The sequence below is a fragment of the Echeneis naucrates genome, chromosome 17 (genome assembly GCF_900963305.1).
Source record: "Echeneis naucrates chromosome 17, fEcheNa1.1, whole genome shotgun sequence".
Taxonomy (NCBI): domain Eukaryota; kingdom Metazoa; phylum Chordata; class Actinopteri; order Carangiformes; family Echeneidae; genus Echeneis; species Echeneis naucrates.
Window position 1 is genome coordinate 12,226,741 of NC_042527.1, and position 15,355 is coordinate 12,242,095.

Consider the following 15,355-nt stretch of genomic DNA (forward strand, 5'->3'; position numbering starts at 1 on the left):
TGCTCCTCTTTTTGAAATGACAAGGTAATTGTTATTTCTGAAAGAAATTGAATATTTTTCCACATTGCAGATCGTGGGAAAAAAATAGAAATATTTTTGAATACCTGCTTGTGTCTGGACAATATTTCAGGGCTAAACTATTTAATACTTTAGTGTGTGTTTGGGGAGCACTACTCATATGTGAAAATTGGTGCGTAAAGCCTTTTGTGTCTCTAGAGGGAGCAGGATGAAATTTACTAAGGGGATATCGCTATTGGTTTGATATGAAGGCTACAAGTTTGAAAATAAAAAAATATGAGGAGGTGAGGAGTTTAGAAGCATAGAAACCAACGACTGAAGTGCTAGCAGCTGGGATGTTGGTGATGTATGCACATTTAGGCGCATACAGCACATCGCCTTTCACAGCTTCTCATGATATGGGGATTAAACAAATAATTCAAGTCTCCACGAGTTCATAGACAGACCACCAAGTAAGATTTCAGTGAAAGTTAATTCCAAATAGAGTAAAGAGTATTTGAATGCTTTTTTCAAATAACTATTCAGATTATAATACAATTTCCCTTGACTTTGTAGTGAGCTTTGATAAAAAAAAAAATCCATTCTGATTGTTCTTTCTTTATCGAAACCCTGATTCAATCCAGTAGAAATGAGCACATATACAGTAAACTGGCTATAATGCAACATAATATTCATTTAGTGCTCACAGTAATGATGATAGCATTGCTTAGTGCTGTAGTTTGCCCCTGCTGTGTGGGCCAATCTGAAATATGGAACAGTACTGCGTCCGATGAAAACGAGGCTTTATTGGACTTGTATCAGATGCAGATGCACGCTGGATGCTGAACCCCTTGAAGGAGTGGGGAGGGGAGGATTTGTATTAGTGATACTTGTCATGTCTGCTGTAAATCACGCTGCTTTTTTCAGGTTCCTGGTTGTTGTTGTTTTGTCTCAGAATGCTGTGTGGCAGGGATGAATGGTGGTGATGTTACATTATCATGTGGCTGTCGCTTTCACTCCTGCTGACTGGTCTGTGACAGGCCCACACACACGTGTACACACACACACACACTTAGATGTATACACACATCTGTGGTTGTGTCAGGAGCAGGCCTGATTTATTAACTGCTGAAACCTTAGATGACGTGTGCCCACACAATCAATAGAGAGCACAGCCACTGCCAGGACCTCTCTGGGGTCATGTGATGTGGACAAGCGCAACGCAAGAAAGGACACACATGCACGCACACACAAACACACACATATATACATACACACAGCACAGTGCTGCGGAGTGTATTGCATTACTGTATTGATGGGAAATGGATCCAGTCCAGCGTTGGCTGCGAGCTGCCAGTCAGAGGCAAGAGAGGTAAACTTTCATCATAGCTATCAGGGACATCACTGCTGCCTTGTTTGAACGTAAATCTTCCTAATTGTGACAGAATACTTCAACATCATTAATTAAACATGTTTTCATTTAAAAGCACTCGCAGGGCGCCAGGCTGGTGCTCAGGGTAGCCTGCCAATGTGCATAGCTCTGTATTTTTCCTGTGTATGTGTGCCTATATGAGTGCTTACATTTGTGTGCAAAGTGCATGCTTCTGCTGCGTGTGTGTGTGTGCGCATGTGTGTGCGAGCCTTGAGTCTCCCTGTATGAGTGGGTGGCTTAATCGTCATGTTTATTTACACTGCTGTTGTCCCCAAACAGCAGGCAGTGTGGCGATGGGCATAAGCCAGCTCTTAAGGAAGTAAACCAGCAGAAATTAATTTTGTCAATAACCAAAACAAAGACTTATTCTTAGAAACCCATTTATTATTCAGGAAACAGCTTAAGAATTGTTTATGATGCGTATTCATTTTTTATGCCTTTCCTTTTTGGGTTTAGTGCCCCACATCTCAGAGAAGGAATTATACAAGAGCGTACACAAAAGGAAGGAAAAGAGAAGAGAGGAGGGAGGGAGAGAAGGGAGGGAGGGAGGAAGCAACAGAGAGGGGAATTGTGTCCTCTCATTGTTCAATTAAGTCTGTCGGTAATGATCAAGATGAGATGATGGCCATCTTCCTTTTATAGATACTAATCTGTGACTGTCCGTGGAATAGGACAATCGCAGAGCAGTATGGCCTTTGTTGCAACAAAAGATTAAAAAGTGTGTATTAAAGGTTTTTGGTGTACAAATGTTGGGTGCATGTGATGCATTGTAATAGAGGGTACTTGGCTCTGTCAGGTGATTATGTAAATGTATAGTCCATGGCTGTAGAGTTCACAACAACTGGCATTGAGGTCTAATCAATTTCATTGCTATTACTGAACAGAAATAAATAAAACTGATGGCTGTGGTTAGGGTAATTATGCCACAGCACAGTGAATTGGTTTGATTTTCCTTATTAATTGTATTTATTTAATCCATTTCATGCTTTTAGTTGTGCACTCGGGGACTTGGAGGGAATGAATAAATCACTCTTAGGCTCATTAGATTCCCCCTCTGCTTTGGATATGGCACTATTTTGTCAGAATCAAATTGGTGAATGTTATAATTTCCCGCTGGTGTGATTCACATGACAAATATCCACATCTACCTGCACATACACAGATGCAGACAAACACACATATATGCATGTGCTTCCTATCTGAACTCCTGACCTTTTCCAGTCGTCTGATAGTCATTGACATTTGCCTCTTGAGCTGAGCTTGCTCATGTGTTGGAGCTGATGGAATGGATGATGTTATTGCAGGAGGAGAAAAAGAGAGGAAAGAAAAGGGGGTGGGGTGGGGTGGAGGGAGTCAGTGGGGTTGAAAAGAGGAGCACGAGGGTAGACAAGCTCTCCATGCTGCCCCAGGAATCCATCTGGACCCCCTGCTCACCACAAAGGTCACAGGGCGACTCAACCTTACATCGTCATTACAAAAGAGCTGTCGCTGTGACCAGAGACAGTGGGGCTGCAATATGGCTTTGCTGCTCTGTCACACAACCTGTCATTTACCCTCATTGTCTACAGTCATCGAGGAGGAGGCACACACAGTATGTAGCGTTGGACCAGCCCCCTGAAACATTTTGATGGATGTGCGGATTAGAACGTATGAAAAATACAGCGGCAGCATGAGCATCGTCTTTGTCCTTGAAGACAGTGGATGGAATGGAGGGCTGCACCTGGTCGGCTGTTTTCAGCACCTCTGAGAAAACCAGGATGCTCCGCTGCTTTACCTAGGGAGCCTTCTGGTGGCTGAGAGAGGCAGGGCAGTACAGCTGATCTGGAATAAAAAAAACATCTGTATGTTTTATCAGAACAGTCTCCAGTGTTGTGAGTTGAGCTTGTGTCACATTATTCGAAACATCTTTGTCTTTGAATTAGTGCCGGGATGACACTGGCTTCGTGTGTACTTTGTGCTTGTCCATCTCAGCAAGCTTTGTTTACACTTCGTTCTTTACACCGTGGGGGGCGATCGCCTGTAGGTGTGTGAAGACTCGGTGTAGGCTCAAATCCCCAAACAAGTGTGCAAACACACCTCAGCATCAGTTGGAAAAACATCCTTAGGCCTGTTAAATTTAAGATTACAGCAATGTGGATGTTGTCCTGGGACTGCAGGTGTGGCAGAAGAACGCTGATTCAGTTTTTATTTGTAAAATATATGAGAGATAATTCAAAATCCTACACATCCAGTTAGACCCTGAGATAGAAACAAATCAATTTTCAGCCTTTCCCCCAATCAGAGTGTTGAAATCGTTCCTTTTAATGATTACTATTCTAATGAAAGTTAAAAAAAAAAAAAAGAAGCAATTTTAAAAAATTTTCATTTGGAATTCTTCTTTGCTATTTAATGTAGTAATCAAATTTCCAATTTGTGCCTCTTTATGTTGTGTAAGTATTTGACTTAGCTCAAACCCTATAATCTCAGTATTCATAAAGCGTGTCACACTTTTGTGTCCTTTGTTGGGTTTGCTTTGTAGATAACATCTGACAAGATAATAAAGCCATCAGCCAGAAACTAAACATAGTCTGAGCATAAGGAGAGCAATGAAAGATGAACTGTGGTGGAAGGCTGTGTTAATTTCTTTTACATGAAATGATAGTCAAAATCAATGAAATGATAGTTTTATGGTCCTCCATAGCTGCCAGCCTCTGTGAGGCTGCAGGTTTTTATGGCGCAGACTTGAACTATTAAAATGACGGCCATATTTCAGGCTGGAACGGAAGGAATTGTTAAGACGCACTCTGCCCTGTTATTCAGTCACTCGGTTTGCCTTAAAAAATGAATCATTAAGAACACAAATTAGACAGTTCAGTACCATTATATTGATGTCATCTCCTCTTTTCTTCCACAGTGCTCAGTATTCGAGGCGCCCAGGAGGAGGAGCCTCCAGATCCTCAGTTGATGAGACTGGACAACATGCTGCTGGCGGAGGGTGTGGCGGGGCCGGAGAAAGGTGGTGGGTCAGCGGCTGCAGCAGCCGCCGCAGCGGCGACCGGTGGCATCGGGGCGGACAATTCAGCAGAACACTCTGACTACCGGGCCAAGCTGTCTCAGATCCGACAAATTTACCACACAGAGCTGGAGAAGTATGAACAGGTGGGAAGAGGAATATTGATTTTGGTACATTGGCTCTGCACCAGTTTTTGCACACCTATAGTAAATTACAGCTCATTATTCAGCTGAGTATGTTCTCATGAAACTTTGTTTGGTCAGTTCTTTTGAAATTATATTCTATCAGCAAAGCTGCTTTGTAAAATTATGGCATGCCATTTTGGCCAGCTAGGTGATAAAACAACCAGGGGGCATCAGGAAATGTTCCTACTAAAAAGGTTTACACCATTGGAAACACCTGGCCTGTTATTGTTTTCTTTAGCGATCAGATTTTTGAGTATTTCATGTTCCCTTAAGAGTCCAAGGGAATTATCTGTAGCGCTGCAGCTCAGTACCTTTACTTCATTATAGAACTTTAGGGCATTTTATACTTAGAAAGATATGGAAGAGAAATGACATCACAAGATGGTAGAGAAAGACGAGAAAAGGCATAAAAGTCCCCAGATAGACGCCAACTGGGGACATTCCAGTTCCCCTTAAGGCCAACAAGCTTCAGCAACAGTCTGTTTATTTTCGATTTCACTACAGAAAGTTCATATTAGTGTTTGTTCAGCTCCACGGCCTCCTCCTAATGGAGTCTGGTCAGGTGCCAAATCCAGCCAATTGTGTAAATTGTTTATTTATTGGAGTGGTCAAAGCAGTTGACCCAACACTGATCATTATTTTGACTGATGGCAAGTACGGAGGCAAAGGTTTCAATGAATATTAGTGAAATATGGCTTAAGATCATTTTTTACAGAAACAAACACGGGGCTTGTTTGTTGAATTAAAAAACTCCTGGTGTTCTTGATGAGGACTGACCATCTTATATTACACTGTAGATTGTTCATAAGCTCGCATCATCCTCTGACCTCCCCCTATGAAAGATGGGATTTATTTTGATTTAGACACCAAATAGTTAAAGAATAAATCTCAAGTCAATAAATCTCTAAGTTTAGAGACTTGGCCTTCTACTGAATGTGAGATTGAATATCTTATTTTGTGCCATTACTGCCTGGCACTGCGTCCATAATTTTTATTTATTTATTTCTCTATTTCAATTCCATTGGCAAATTCATGGTGGGATAAACTGAATTTGTGAAATAACCTTGATTAGCCGTAAGCTGGTGTAAAAGATGAATGGAATATTTTTTAACTAAGTATAATGCTCTTGAAACCAGCTTTTTAAAGCGAACTCATCACAAGCCAAGCTTTCAGAGACGTTACCTTCAGCAGGCACGCAGCCATTATATCAGTCACACACCAGCTCCTATCCAAAGACTGTAACTTCTTGTCATTCCCTCGGAAGTCAAAACGTTCTGGGTTTGTCATCTTCTCCAAGGAAAGCTAGTCATCACTGACTGTCACAGCCAATATACACCTGAGCATTTTTGTGTCACCACGCTACGTACACCTCGTTGGCGTGTGAGTGAGTAGTGTCTAGCGTGTGTTTGCAAGCAGAACAGTTGCTCAGTGCATCACTTTGACTGACGTAACCCTGGTGTTGACAAGCAACAGACACCTTGACTCTGAATGCAGTCATATCCAGTGACTGATTCAGACAGAGAGACAACGAGGTAGACTGAAAGATGGAGTGAAAAGAGAGGGAGACAGTTTAAACCTCTTGAACGTGAACGGGACTGAAAGCTTGCTGTCATTTTAAATTTCTCCTCACTTGTCACATTTTCTCTTCCATTGAAGAGAATTTTTTTTAATATTCACAGTGCTGCAGTCTCACTGCCTCCACTGTATGACTATATTTGTTTAGCGTGAAACATCGAGCTGCGTCTGCTGCTTTAATTTAGACTGTTCTTATTACCTCTAACGCTGCCGCTGTTAGACTGTCAGCTCTGCTCCTACTAGGCTAAGGCCTACCGGGGCGCAAGGTGCAGCCTCTCTAGAATCCAATTTCATCCTTTTGTTCTGTTTGAAACTGTCAAGCCTCTGTGATAGTTATTCTTTTTATGAATCCTGCCTGTCTGTGCATCCAGGCGTGCAATGAGTTCACCACCCATGTGATGAACCTGCTGAGGGAGCAGTCTCGAACACGACCCATCTCGCCCAAAGAGATCGAGCGCATGGTCAGCATCATCCACCGCAAGTTCAGCTCCATCCAAATGCAGCTGAAACAGAGCACCTGCGAGGCCGTCATGATCCTGCGCTCACGCTTTCTCGATGCCAGGTGTGTGTGCGTCTGTGTGTGCGCTCGTGTTTGTCTATGTGATAGAATGCAACAAAACAAATCCTTCTATTTTATGCTTTTTGCTTCAAAGGTTTCTCTGTTTTCATTAAAAGTTTTTCTGTCTTTTAATTTTATCGTCATGGGTCAGACAGATCCAATTGTCTTTACCTTTCAGTTCGATTATGTTTTTGTTTTCTTTCTTTGTGTCGTTTTTGTTCTCATTTCAGTTTCAGTTTCATTTCAGTCCAACCTTTAAGCGCTTCATTAAAATTAAGACATCTAGTTGAATGAAGATGAATGAAGAATGGAATTTATTCCATTCATTTGTTTACTTTGTATATATTATTAATTTGTATTCTGTCCTTCCCCTTGCTGCTTTCTTATCCAGACGGAAAAGGAGGAACTTCAACAAACAGGCAACAGAGATCCTGAACGAGTACTTTTACTCGCACCTCAGTAACCCCTATCCCAGCGAGGAGGCCAAAGAAGAACTGGCCAAGAAATGCGGCATCACAGTGTCACAGGTAAGAAAAAGCAATAAAGTTCAAAAATTATAAACAAAATAAATAGAAATATTTTGTTGGCAATGATATGTAAACATAGTATCAGCTGGGTTTATACATACGGCCATTTAACTTACACTTATATTGGGTTGAAGGGAAGTTTAGCATTAATAGTGATTTGGTTACGACTGCACAGTTGAAAGAAATCTTAAAGGTCTTACAATCACTAGATGCCAAACGCATCTGCAACCAACCTATATGCTCAAGCTGTGTTTTTGTGTATATTCACTAATTTATTTTATGTTATTTTTTTGAAAAAATATTTTTCATTATTTTTCAGAAAATTATGTAAGATTTAGTTTTTAGTTTTTAGGTTTGTTTTTTTTTTATTATGGTTTCTGTCTTAATAGCAACTTGCATAAAGAGCTGTTGATGAAGATGAATATAAATTCTACTCATAAAAATGACAAGAAGTTATCTGTATAAGATTAAATAACCTGAGAGGAAACAAATAAAATCATACGGACAACAATATACACAAAAAGGCAGTTTTAAGAAGCCAAATTTTCATAGCAAATGCTATAAACTAAAAATAATTAGGCCAGAATGTCCAGAAGGTGTGTATGCAGACTGAATTAATTCCAAGTTTGCTAGGTACATAATGTATCTTTATGGGAGTAGGATTACGTCATAGGTGGTGCGCTAACTAGTGATCTAATCAAGTTAAGATCGAGCCAAGCGGGATATTGATATTTAACATTTCACAAGCCGTGTTACCAAAATATATTCAAATAGTATGCCTTTTGTTGGCCTCTGTGCTTAGATGTCTGCTTTAATTAATAATAATTCAGCTACTGGATCTTTTCATTTGCTGTCCCGACAGGTATCAAACTGGTTTGGGAACAAGAGAATCCGATACAAGAAGAACATTGGCAAGTTTCAAGAAGAGGCCAACATGTACGCAGCAAGGACCGCGGTCAATGCAACCAGCGTGTCAGCCCACGGCAGTCAGGCAAACTCTCCATCAACTCCCAATTCAGCAGGTGAGCTTTAACGCCAGGCTAAACATCACAAGAAGATATATGAACATAAGAGTCAGTAGAAAATTGTTGTGATGCCAGAAGATGTAGAAGCACAACGTGGAGAGATGCTCTCATACCTGAGTCGCAACTCAAGAATTCAGTCTCTGGTGCTGTTTCATTTAGACTAACAGAAAGCCTTTCTTCTCTTTAACTAACCCAGTGTTATGGTTTGGCTTTCTTGCTTCTTCGTCTTCTTCCATTTTTTTCTTTCTTCTCTCCGCCTTTGCTGTCTGTCTCTCTCACTCATTTTCTTTTTCTTTCTCTCTCTGTCTTTCACCCGCTCTCTATTATTGACCTCTTGGTCTTGTGGATGTTAATTTTTCCTGCCTCTTGTCCGGTTGACCTCGTGCATGCCATTAAGCTGCTCAGAGGGCAAGCGAAGTCTTTTGTCATATAGCGACTTCGCAACTGTATTGGATTAGGACCGGGTGTTGAAATCAAGTTACGGCGATGGTCTCTTTACATCTGGGGAGCTGGGGTCCATTAAAGGACGAAGACGATTCTTTGGGTCTTCCTGCAGATCAATTATTACTTCCTTAATGAAACACTAGCAGCACGGACATTTAACAATAATATGATCCATAAGTCCTGTTTTAACTGGACTTAAACAGTTTTATGAGGATTTTCTGTCATATGGTTCTTGTTGGTGGATTTTTCCTTCCAAATTAGAGTTCAGTTAAAATTTTAATTGTGCACCTAAAGCATCTGCAGCATGCAGGTTAGTAGGAAAATCCTTTTTCATGTTGCCTGCCTCCCTCCCACACTAACCCACTTTATGCACTTTTGCTAATGCATGATCATTTCAACTCCTTTTCTGTCCCTATCTTCTTCCCCTCTCTCGCCCCCCTTCTGTTCTGTTTGTCCTGTTCTCCTGCTCTCTTTCCTCTTCTCTGCCTCTGTGTATTCTCAGGTTCTGCTGGCTCTTTTAACATGTCAAACTCCGGAGACTTGTTCATGAGTGTGCAGTCCCTCAATGGGGACTCGTACCAAGGGGGGCAGGTTGGGGCCAACATACAATCCCAGGTAGGCGCTTCTCTAAATTTAGTGTTTGACACGACTATAATCACACAAACTCCTGAGCTCACTTGTGTTTTTGTTCAACCACTGACCAGTCTGTGAGTGCAGATGCACACAATAACTTGCCCTACACAGTGAAAAGGAGGTTATGAAGGGAGGTTAAACTTAGCCTGAAGCTTTACATTAACGTTGAAGCCATTGTCAACCCACAGTTGAGTAGACGACTGCAGACAGTTTTGGAAACGGTGCAACACTCATCAGCGCTCCTGACAAGAGTTCACATAGCCACTGGTGCACTGTAGCTCCCTGACCTTGCCCCAGCAGACAGTGATGACCAATGCAGGGTTTCTGACTGTTATAACTCTCGCCATAGATTAAGAAGTCACTGCCTGCAGTTATATTTTCATTTAGTTTTAGTGCTTTTGGCATCATTTCTCTGTCTTTTCATCCTCACTTTTCTATTCACATCAGCTCCCCAAAAGCTTTAGGTTGTTAATAATTATGCAAATGAGACACCCATTATAGAGGTAAAGAGGTCTTCAGGGTTGGGCTTAAATTATTGAAACTCGTTCCCTTAAAAGGGTTATTTTTCTGATCATGCCAGAATGGCCTCACTCTCAGGGGTGTAAAGTCAAAAGAAGGGGGAAAAAAAGAAAGATGAAGGTACAACTTTTACTAAATTTATGTCTTGAGTAGAGTAGTCTGATATGTTGTGTAATTTATATAGCAGCTGTGTTTGCATGCATGACCTGATTTGGCTGGTTTGTAAAAGCTGTTTTGCACCCAACCTCAGTTACAGCATATTTTTATTGATAGCAATGTCAGGTAAACATGGTAAGATAAGAAGCTGGATCAAAGCTTTAGCTCCAGTCTTACTAAACTGTTGGTGTGCAGCTACATTTAGGACAATGAGCCATGGAGCGTTGTTTTTAAGGTCTTTTTTTATGTATTATTTCACTATAACAACAAATGCATTCATAATTAGTTCTTGTCCTTTTTCTTTTATTTTTGTCCTTTTGCGATGTCTGTTATCAAGCTTGTAGTAGCAGCCAAATCGCTCTGATTTGCTCTGATTCTGTTTGTAACCTTTTCTTGTTTATGGTACCCTTTTCCTATCAGACTGACCTTTCCTTTGTGCATGGCTGTCTTTGTTATCCAGAGCTTTTGTCTGACCAGGCCTTTTGTCTGTGTGTCCCCGCTGTTCCAGGTGGATACCCTTCGCCATGTTATCAGCCAGACCGGAGGATACAGTGACAGCCTCGCAGCCAGCCAGATGTACAGTCCACAGGGCATCAACGTAAGACCTGTAAACAATCTCCTTCTGTCCTCCTCAACATTTCCTTTCGCTGTCTTACTTTGCAATAATACCCACTTGCTGGATGTGTATAATATTGTGTCGTTCTGTGTGCGCGCTGGGATGCCACTTAGCAGAGTTTGCCGGCGTTGGGCTGTTGTCCAGCCAGTTGCCCCCCCTGCTCCAGTCGTGCCCTAGGTGGCAGGCAATGAGGCAGCTACCAGGCTGAGTAGCTGGACACGCTCCTAGTCTGTCGAAGGATATTAGTGTTAGCGGGGCACCTGCAGTCGACAGGAACAAGGACACAGGTGTCATCCTCCCTTCCAGTGCTGCTCTCACATTGGCACCATAGGACAAGTCGTACCTCTAGTCCCCTCCAAGACTGGCTTCGCAAAAAAGTTCCCACTTGCTAATTCTTAAAATAACTCTTTAGCTGGACTGTCAGAGGCTGGAGCAGTTTTCTAGGTCTTCTTGCCGGGCTGGGCTGGGCTGGGCAGGGCTGGACAGGCAACACTTGAGGCGGTGTGTTAGCATGTAGATCCATAGCGACAGGCTGCGCGGGGCTGAACAGAATCAATACGACAGTCACAGGGACAGAAAGAGTGGGGCTGTGGGCTAACAGTCCAAGTTCATTGGTCAGATCATTCATCCACAGCAACAGCGACACTGACAGCAAGGCCTGCAACACCCCTTGTGCTAAAATAAGAGTGAATACAGCGCACAACATGCGACAGCATGCAACAGCATGCAACAGGCTCATCCAGACATAGGAATTCAATACACGGCGCTGCTGCGTCGGACAGTTGGACTGATGAAAGCAGTGTGAAATGTGCAAAAAACATAACACTAAGTTCCAAGCTAAGTGCTGGTCAGGATGTGTGCTTGGCACAAAACAGAATGTACTAAATTACCAATTACATGATGAACAGTACGAATTACAAAATATCCAGTGCCAATATGCCTATTGCCATGTTGGTCGTGTGACATGGGAGCCAAAGAAATAAGCAGAAAATTAAAAAATAAATATATAAATAACCAATGAGCTTAAAAAAAACCAAAAACATCAGATCACATTATGAAAAAAGCTGTAATTTAATAAATTTTCACAAATTTTAAGTGCATATTATTATTATTATTATTATTATTATTATTATTGTCAACCATGTTGTTTGTGTTGTTTTTATTATGATCATTATGTTTACTATGTCATGTACTTAACATGATTTTATATGTTCATCTTAAGAGATTTTTTTTTTCCCATTCAGATTTTTAGAAGAGTCTGAGCAATGGATTTCCTGGCAATCCATTTTCACCCTAAATCTGTAATTTGTAAATAATAAACTCTTTAAATTTCTATAGTTAAACTATACTTTGCAATCTCTGGTACACAACCGGAAACATCACAAATGAATCACTTGAGTAACTCGTGAGTTACTTTGCACTCTTCTTGGTCCTGCTTTGTACTGCAAAGGTGGCAGTTTATAGTGAAATAGATAGTGTCATCCAGAAGGAATACTAACATTTCAAGTCTCAAAAATTAAATGTTAATATATATATATAATTAATTAAAAAAACAATACTGGAGGATATTGTTGTTTATGATATGATATGAGGCTCTCATAGTGCTTTTATAATAATAACACTTTTTAGATAAAAAAATTTCCAAGGAGCCAAGGAGGAATATTCTCTCTTTCTAAGATCTACTGATTGAACTCTCATGGTTCACCTCTCCTTCTTTATCACTGAACAGCAATTACACCCCTCAAATTGCTAGTGGGTGTTGTCTCTCACAGGGGCAGAAAATGTTTGAATAAGAATAAGATGACAGACAGTCTTTACACGAAATAACAGGGTTTGGAAATAAGAGGCTGCCAAAGCACTTTTCCAGCTCTCATTAATACAGTGGAAATTGCAATTAATGGCCTTAATGGTCTTTAGTCAACCTTTTATCATGATTTGAGAAGGCTTCCATTTTAAAGAGCTATTTTTTATTGTGATAATTTATTCTTTTATCAACCATCTCTGGGGTATATTCTGAGATATATGAAAGGTCTGCATGTTCTGTGTTTCATCTCTTCTGTTTATCCCACATTATGTCAACCGTTTGGAGGGAGATGTGAGGGAAGTGGCACAAGTGTATAATATTTTTAATGAACAGTCTCGTGAAAAAAAGACTGTTTTGTCAGTTTTTAGAGTTTATTGTTAAAGTAGCTGTTGGACATCTCTCCTGGTGGAGAGGAAGTCTGGTGGCTTTCATATTTGTACTTGAATTTATGAATGCAGTCACATTTTACTTTCAGGGCAGAACAATCCTTCATCTAAATTTTAAGCTATTTTTCTAAGTTCTGAATAACATATGAGAAATAACTTTGCTTGTTTTTTCTTCACAATGAATTTAAAAGTTCTATAGCACTGTCATATATCTTAAATATTAAACAATAGCCAGGAGATGCTTGAGATTGACTCTATCCACAAATAGGGGATAATATTAGGTTGATATCTTGATTTTAGTGAAGTGAGCACAAGACTTTACCAAAAAACTTGAGTTTTTCTCTCAGTTAATGGTGATATTCTGTGTATAGTAATGTTTAGTAGGCTTTGGTGCTGCAGATTCAACACTTTCATTGTTGAATTTGCTCTTTTGTGTTATTTATGTGCAATAATATTAATGTCCTATTGTTAAAGGTACTTTGGTGGGAACACTGTGTTTCTATCAAGCTAACTATTTTCTGTCTCACCTCCTCAGACAAATGGTGGCTGGCAAGATGCTCCGACTCCTTCGTCAGTGACATCGCCCACAGAAGGACCTGGAAGCGTTCATTCGGATACTTCCAACTGAATATATCCATCTCTACACCTCATCCATACACACAAACATACACACAAAAACATGGACTGACCTTCCTATTCACAGTATTAAACAAAGGAATTCACGGTCTCACGGTTTGTAGAATTACTGTGAAATCCTAACTAAAAAAAAAAAATAAAAATAATGATATTTCCTCTGCTTATAATGTTGGACATTTGGAATACAAACAAAGAGTTTCACAATAAAAATCAAACCAATACCGTGAACAATGGCAACATTTGTACAGATTTCACATTATATTCAGAGGGCTGGGGTTACTTATTCACTCGTAATGTTTTCACTCATTATGATGAAATGATATGATAAAGTAATGAAATCAGATCATCGGTTTTAACTGAAAATACTTCATTCTACCTCTCAGCCACTAAAAAAAGAAAGTAGAAAACATGTCAGCAACCATTATTTGTTTTGTAAAAAAGAAACTTGTCTTTGCAAGCAAGAGGCACATCTTCTTACTTACATTTTGTTGTCTCTCACCTATTCTATGGTACGCCATCTAGACTTAAATATTGCTCAGTTGTTTACAATGTGTGCTTGATAAAAGTATGTTCATTTCCCCCTCTGTCTCCGATGAGTCAAAACAGAGTTCTGTCAGGAGATTTTACCTCTAAGGTAACCCTGTGAAGTATGTTATCTGTAAAACAATAAATAAATACTTGCCATCAAATCGGATAAGCTTGACATCATTCATTAAGACGGAGGATATAGCAACTTTCAACCATTCATTTTACACTCTGTTGGTTTTGGTTCTGCAGCATATTGGTTGAGTGGTAGTTCCTGAATTGCAATGAAAAAAAAAAAACAGGAATTTGTTTTCAGTTTTTAATGTATTTAAATCCTTTTTCATTGTTTTCCCATCATCACTACTGCAGTATAAAAGGTTGTTTTTTTTTTTTTTTTTAGTTTGTTTGTTTTTTTAATCAAGGCCAAAATGCTGATATAACCAAAACAACTCCCTCAAGAGAAGTGCTTCAATGTGAAGCCAGTTTTAATATTTCACCACATACATACAACATTATTTCTTTTCCAGTCAATGAAATCGCTGTCCTCTGTCATTTAGCTCTGGTGCTACAATCAAGTGAATGATACCGTCTCACTAAAATAAATAAAATAAAGAGAAAAACACTTTCTACATGAAGAAAGTTGTCAAGCACATCTATAATTTTTTTTTTACTTTCATTATATGACCCTCAATTCACTTAAACCGGGAAGCCATTATGTTAATGGAGTTTTACGTGCATACACAGTGGATCCTGTAGCGTGGAGCCTCTAACCATCGCCATGAAAGAAGCGCCTGAACTGCTGCTCAGCTGAGGACACTTGTAAATGTAAAGATAATGTTACGTTCCACATTTTTGTTGAATCGTGTCCCCTTCTGGGCGTTTATTTACATATAAATCAGTATGTTATTCTGCTGGTACTGCTTTAGTTACCCTAGGATTGACACCAAAACAAATGTAGACATTTAAATTCATGCTTGTCTCAGTACTATCAGACTGATTTTTTTTCAGTATCAAACATTTATTAAGATTGTAAATGTTAACCATGAAGCACTAAAAAAGGGAAAAGTCATTATGTCAAATAATGTGTTTTCTGAGCAGTCTAACCTTGTTTGGACACTTTACGTTGTGTGGCCTATTTGTTTTTTTGTATTTTGTTTTTATTATTATTATTATTGTTATGCTTAATGTAGGCTGGAATTTTTTGCTTTCCTACTCGTGAATTAGCTCATGAACTTTCAACATGTGTTTATGTGCACCATTGTGCTTGACTTGCTTTGTTGGAAAGGGTTTTCAACACATTAAAAATGATATGTCATACAGCGAGTCCATACATCAGCAGCGTTT

General features: G+C 39.8%; 1 protein-coding gene across 3 annotated transcripts in view; it reads left to right on the top strand.

The window, feature by feature from the left end:
• Positions 1–14,359, top strand: part of pbx1a (pre-B-cell leukemia homeobox 1a) — a 43,770-nt gene extending 29,411 nt beyond the window's left edge. Inside the window, exons 3-9 of one of the 3 annotated variants that reach the window (XM_029525623.1) lie at positions 4,323–4,567; positions 6,553–6,743; positions 7,132–7,267; positions 8,130–8,289; positions 9,239–9,351; positions 10,553–10,642; positions 13,386–14,359. In XM_029525623.1, coding sequence (XP_029381483.1) covers positions 4,323–4,567; positions 6,553–6,743; positions 7,132–7,267; positions 8,130–8,289; positions 9,239–9,351; positions 10,553–10,642; positions 13,386–13,478 — 1,028 coding nt within the window. In that variant the 3' untranslated portion in view covers positions 13,479–14,359. The remainder of the gene's footprint in view (positions 1–4,322; positions 4,568–6,552; positions 6,744–7,131; positions 7,268–8,129; positions 8,290–9,238; positions 9,352–10,552; positions 10,643–13,385) is intronic. The other 2 variants (XM_029525624.1, XM_029525625.1) reach the window with 2 other exon arrangements.
• Positions 14,360–15,355: the final 996 nt, after the last annotated feature.